General features: G+C 39.2%; 1 protein-coding gene across 3 annotated transcripts in view; it reads left to right on the top strand.

Annotated features, from left to right (window-relative positions):
- The first annotated feature begins 3,322 nt into the window (after positions 1-3,322).
- The window catches only part of TSPAN32 (tetraspanin 32), a 68,021-nt gene continuing 65,343 nt past the window's right edge, over positions 3,323-6,000 (top strand). For all 3 annotated transcript variants that reach the window (XM_034770276.1, XM_034770277.1, XM_034770275.1), the window contains exon 1: positions 3,323-3,427. In XM_034770276.1, the coding sequence (XP_034626167.1) occupies positions 3,362-3,427 (66 nt within the window). In that variant the 5' untranslated portion in view covers positions 3,323-3,361. The remainder of the gene's footprint in view (positions 3,428-6,000) is intronic.

The following is a 6,000-nucleotide window of genomic DNA, read 5'->3' as shown; positions in this document are numbered from 1 at the left end:
ATGGTGAGAAAGCTTTGAGAAATTGACATAGGATAGACAGGACCTCAGAAACACCTTGTAGATAGAAGCAGTGTCTGTGGATAATGGAGGAAAGCAAGCACGTTCTGCGTCAAGAAGTGAACTTGAAACCGTGGTTACTTCAGAATGTCGACCCATTCTCCGAGCCTGTGAGGACCTCTAGTGGGCAATGTGAATTTGCTGCTGGTTTTCTCTTTCTGTACTTAACATGTATTATGGAATTTTGGTTACAGCAGGAAACTAAAGGATAGATAGGAAAAGCAGAGGATCTTTCTTTTTTAAAAGAATACTAAATTTCATTGCTATTTAAAGTGCAGTTGGTTTGAAAAGTCACTGTGTAAAGATGGGGTTGTGTGGTTCCTTATTATCTCTACATATTACTCTGTATTAAATATTTCATGATGTGTTAATCTTTAGCTGCCGTGCCTGTAAATTCAATTGGAGATGTGGCAGTCAGACTGGGTGCTATCCTTCTTATTCGTTGTCACCTGCAATCAAGCTTCTGCTGGCTAGATTACACCAGTGTGGAACTAAGTCTTCCAGTTATGCCCTCAATGACATCTGTTTAACTTCCTTCAGTGGCTTTGCAGTGGTTGTATCATAGTAGCCATTTCTCTTGAAAATGTACAAGAAGGAATTGGAATAAAACTGTCTCTCTTTTGGCCCTACAATACTAAAAGGAATCAATAGCAGTAAAAAATTAAATTTGGGTACCACACGCATCTTGCAAGTTATTATATGTAGAGCTGGGCAAAATTTCCAGCCAAAACTCTTTAACAAAAAAATGCAGATTTGGTGATACCAAAACATTTCACAATTTGATGTCAACTTCGTCAAACTGTGTTGGCGGGGGGGGGGGGGGGAAAAAAAAATTTAAAAAGGGGGGGGATCAATGTTTTATTTCAAAATATTTGAAATGAACTGTTTTGGTTTTTCAGTTCAAAACAACATTGATTCAAAATTAATTTTATTTTAAAAATGTTTTTAAAATGGTCATAATTAAAAGGAAACATTTTTGGTCAAAACAAAATATTTCTTTCAAACTGAAACGATTTTTTCGCTCTTTGATTCACCAAAAATTTCAAACAAACTTTGTTTGCAGTTCAACCCAAAACCAGAATTGCCAGGAAACCAAAAACTTGTATAGTTCTACTTATCTGGTTTCCTCTAGCATAGTATCGGAGCACCAGGCAATCTTTAATGTATTTATTCTCACGCCACTGCTGGTGAGAAAATGTCATCCCCATAGATAGGGAATGAGGCACAGAGAAATTAAGTGACTTGCCCAAAGCAGAGAATTTAACTCAATCTCCCATGTCTCAGTTTAATGGCCTAACCATTGGACTGTCCTTTTTCTTGCTACCGCTGTGATAGGAATATCTTCTGATATTGGAAGTGCCCATATTTTCTCCAAATTTTTTTTCTTTTTCCAAAGATCACCTTCTCACAAACAGTGGGGGTAAATTTAATTCAAATCTTATAAGATTTCCTGGTTGCAAACCCACAAGAAAACTTTCACTTTACTAAATACTGTTGCACTTGAGATGATGTAACATCACGTTGTTTTCCCGTGCAATCATTGTGCAATCTGTTTTCACTTTGATGTTCTTTCTCTTTGTATCATGTGGTTTCTATTCTTTCCCTATTTTGTTTCCTCCTCTCTGTCCCTTTCAGCCTTACCAACCAAAGTAGATATTGTGTTACCTGTAAAACTAATAAGTAGAAAAGGAAGACATTGATTTTTATATTTGTTACCTTCCCTTCTCTTCCATCAGTCTGGCCCTGAAACTAAGGATTAATGTGAGTGTCTGTTAATTAGAAAAGACCCTCTGCACGTGAGTGAATTTCATTCTGAATCTTTGATTCCATCCTCTTCTGGTGTCACACTGCATCTAGATTGTCCTTACGGCTCATTGTGATTTGCTTAGGTTAAAAATAAACTTGGATTTACTGTTTGAAAAGCAGCCCTACTCTGAGAGGTAACTCTGTGAAGTTGGAAGTGTATAGGAGGGAGTCCATGTTTGTCTCTAATTTCCATATCAAGTATGCTCTGTTTTCAATTGGAAAGATGTTGTTTTACTTCTGCCAGCCCTGCAAACACAACTACAGGTCTGAGAGTTAACCTGGATTCTTTCCTTTTCCCATATCATCATCAGCAAATAAAGGTTCTGTAGTTGAAATTCTACCCTCAGCAGGGCCTCCAAGAGCAGGTTCGGGCCCTGGTGGAAAAAATTTTTTCAGGCCCCCCAGCAAGGGCGGACCGGCTAAACGGGGCCGACGAGGGGTGGGGGGGGAAGCCGGGCCCTGGGCCCCCTTCCAGACCGCTGGGCCCTGGTAAAGTGACGAGAGGGGAGGAAGCCGGGCCCCAGGCCCCCTTCTGGACCGCCGGGCCCCGGTAATTTGTACCAGCTTCCCCCCCCCCCCATCTCGTCAGCCCTGACCCTCAGACATACTTGGGTAATTCTGTTTTTTTCATATTTTGTTTCCAGTGACAACTCTGCAACATCCATTGCCTTCTGAGAGTTTGTACATGTGCAACAGATTGGAATTTAGTAAACAGTTTTATAGACAATGCACAACAAGGATCGCTCTCTCATAGCTGCATATGGGTCTGCAGCACTAATGGGAGTAAAAGAAAGTAGTCACTTGCATTAGACACTAAGATAACCAGATATAACTCTATATACACAGACAACAGATCTTTTGCATGAGACGGTACCACTTTTACACAATCACTTCTCCGAATAGAATTGCTCTTAAATGTTTTTCTCTCTCATCCAGAAATCTGGATGTTAATAGATTCTTGACTCAGAGGGTTGTATTTTTGGGGTGAGGGAAGTAATATCTTGTTATCCGGGGCAGGCTGACATTTTTCATACGAAAGGATTTTCATCAATCAATGGATTTTTTTTTTTCAAAAACTCCAAAGCTTTTTGTGAAACTTTATTTCTTTTTTCAAAATTTTTCTTTTCCTGGTGACTTCTTTTTATCGAAAACATTATAAAAATAGCTATTGAAAATTTTAATTTACGAAAGCACAGGATGTCAGTAAAACGACAAATTTCAATCACCATAAGTATTTCAACAAATTTGACTTTAAAAAATCTCATGAAATTCTTTAAAAAAGATTCATTTCAAGCTCATATTCATACCTAATAATAAAACCGTTATAAACACGGAGAGCCTTGGATGAAAAGTGCTATTAATAATAATCCATTTTGGGAGAGGTGTGTCAGCTTGTAGTAGGACTACACTTCCCAAGATGCACTACTGCCAGCTTCTGCTTAGCTGAAGCACTGTTCTCCAGGGACTGACTGCCAGTGTTGAGTGAGAAGAGGATAACATGGGACGGAGACACTGGGTCAGGACCACCAAATGCCAGCTGCTAGTGACCAGCCTCTTTGTCATGGTAACAACCAGAAGTGGGAACCTGTACAGAACTTGGGATAAGTAAACTGACCATCTTAAAATTCTTTCTTAAAAAGGAACTGTAAAAGTTGTTTCTCTCATTTCAATTTTAGCACTGAAAAAGTCTATGGTGAAAGAAGCAAACTGTATGAATTACTGCATCCTGAACTGTTATCGCTACTCCCCAGCATTGCCTTCTGTCACCGATAAGCTTTTGGTTTCTCAAGTGTCACTGTAATGCAACTATTTCACAATTCTGAACTAGCCTTTAAGTAAGAAATGTGTTGCTGCCATCAGACATGGTAGTTTTAAGATGAGGAGAGGGATATCTTCTTATGCGTCTTTCTTTTTAAAAACAATTTTTTATTGCACTTGGATGAACAATTTCTTGAGATGTGGGTGGTTTAAAATGTGTTGGATAAGCTAGAGCATCTTTGTAGTCGGACAGAAGCCTGTCTACTGAGACAGATATTGGATGGAATGTAACTGTTGGAATCTTCTGAATCTGTTCTGCAAACCAGAAGTAATTCTATAGTTCTGATGGAGTGGCTGTGGAGAAGCAAATGTGATGAAATTTGGTGAACTCTTCCAAGGAATTCTGGGACAACTGCACTATGATTAGCTCCCCTTAAAAAAAGAGAGAGAGAGGAAAACAAGTGAATATTGAAGTGAAACAAGTTAGTTTTTATAGTTGGTTGAAAAGACTGGGGCGGGAAAGCTTGGTAAAAATTTCATTGAAAAAAATGTAAATTCAAAACTTAGTTGACCAGCTCTAGTTGCAATAACATTGTTCTCCCTTCAGAGAGGGGCTGTCATTGTGCCTACGAAGTATGTGACTTATTCAAGGTAGAATTGCACTCAAACCTGTTGAAGGGGGATGTGCTTAACTCAAGTTTAGTTTATTTGTATTCTTTACATATGGATACAGACAATAACACGTATCAATAGTGAGATTATGAGGATTTGTTTAGATTGATATTTCTGCAGGAAATCTGAGCTGACTGAAGCTGGACCAAACCTTTTACTGTGTATGTATAACAGATTCTCAGTTGTAAACAGCTCTGCAGGCCTTGCTCTCTTTGTGCAGGTTAGTAATAAGTACACTTCAACCCCTGAGTCCTTGGAGTACTCCCGCAGTGTCCAGCTCTTAACCGGTGAACACTCACAGAAATACCAGGTTTGCTAGCCAAGGGAACAGTGTGCACACTAGCTTGTTCGATTCAGCTGAGGATACATTTCTTATGTAACATCACCGCACTGAGATAGATTGATAGTGAAAACAGTCATGAGTTTATTATCAAAGATTAAGATTTAAAAGATACGGAGTAAGTGTAATAATGGAAACAGAAATGGTTACATATTAAACAAAAAGTATAACACACTTCTTAGAGTCTAAACTTAACACATTAAACCCTTGTCTAAAGTAGTTTATCTCACCTAAAGCAATCTCCCAGCATCTCCAAGCAATGTGGCTGGGATCTCTCTTTCATGAATGCAAAGTGTACTGCCTTTTGCCTTCTCCTTATATTCCCCCCCAAACCCATTGTTTCCGCCCCCGAGTCAGAATGATCCTCTGTGGTTCAGTTTAGTTTCTGGTGTCTTTTTGCAATGTTGTAGTAGCCGTGTTGGTCCTAGAATATTAGATAAGGTGGTCTCTTATGGGACCAGCTACTGTTGTTTGTGTCGCCAAAACCTGTTTATCAGCTCTGCTTTGAACACAGATTTTTAAAACATATTTTCAGTACTTATACACAACTCTTTATCACCTGTACAGACATCTCACAACGATTGAGGATCAGAATGACATAAGCTTTTATTAGAGACCTTACATTATATTCTTTATGGATATATACTAGAAAGTGGTGTGCTAAGTGTAATGAGTATGTCAGGACTGCTAAGAGTTGCTGTTACAGAAGAGTGAACCCTTTGCCAGTTGGCATTGAGGGGTTCTTAGGGTCACAGTATATTTAATCTACCAAACTATACCTCTTGGGCAAAATCTATTGGTCATCATCTGAAAAGGTAATAGGGTTACACTTAGAATAATTAAGTGTAATGTTTAACACATACATGATTACTTCTGATTCTTCACTGTAGAGTTTGAGTTTCCAGGATGTCCCTTTGTGAGTGGAGGATTCTGCTCCTTGTGAATTTGGAAAATATTGCAGATTCTAAAGGTTTTGTATGCATGTAATGCAGTTGTTGATGCCTCCCAGAACAAAGTTAATTGAACCTGGAGAAGAGGCATTCGGAGGGAAGCCTGAATCCAGAGGACCCTGCCTCAGGAGATCAGGATGAACTCCTGTCTTGCCTCCTTTCAGCTTTGCTATGCTAGGGTTTTGTTTTATTTTAAATTTCCCCACTGTTGCTATGACTATTTCAGCTCTACTCTTGGTAGCAATGGTGGGAGCACTAGCCTAGGTCAGACAGCCACCATCTAACAGGCTCTGAGCAGGTTAGATAACACAGTGGTTAAAATGTTGGTGGTCACTCAGTGTCTTATCTACAGTAGCACTATCCTTGATGGAGCTGAAATGATAGCAACGCTGGGAAATTTTAGAGGAAAAAGGCTAG

This window comes from Trachemys scripta, chromosome 4 (genome assembly GCF_013100865.1).
Source record: "Trachemys scripta elegans isolate TJP31775 chromosome 4, CAS_Tse_1.0, whole genome shotgun sequence".
Taxonomy (NCBI): Eukaryota; Metazoa; Chordata; order Testudines; family Emydidae; genus Trachemys; species Trachemys scripta.
This window is presented reverse-complemented; position numbering and strand designations above follow the sequence as displayed.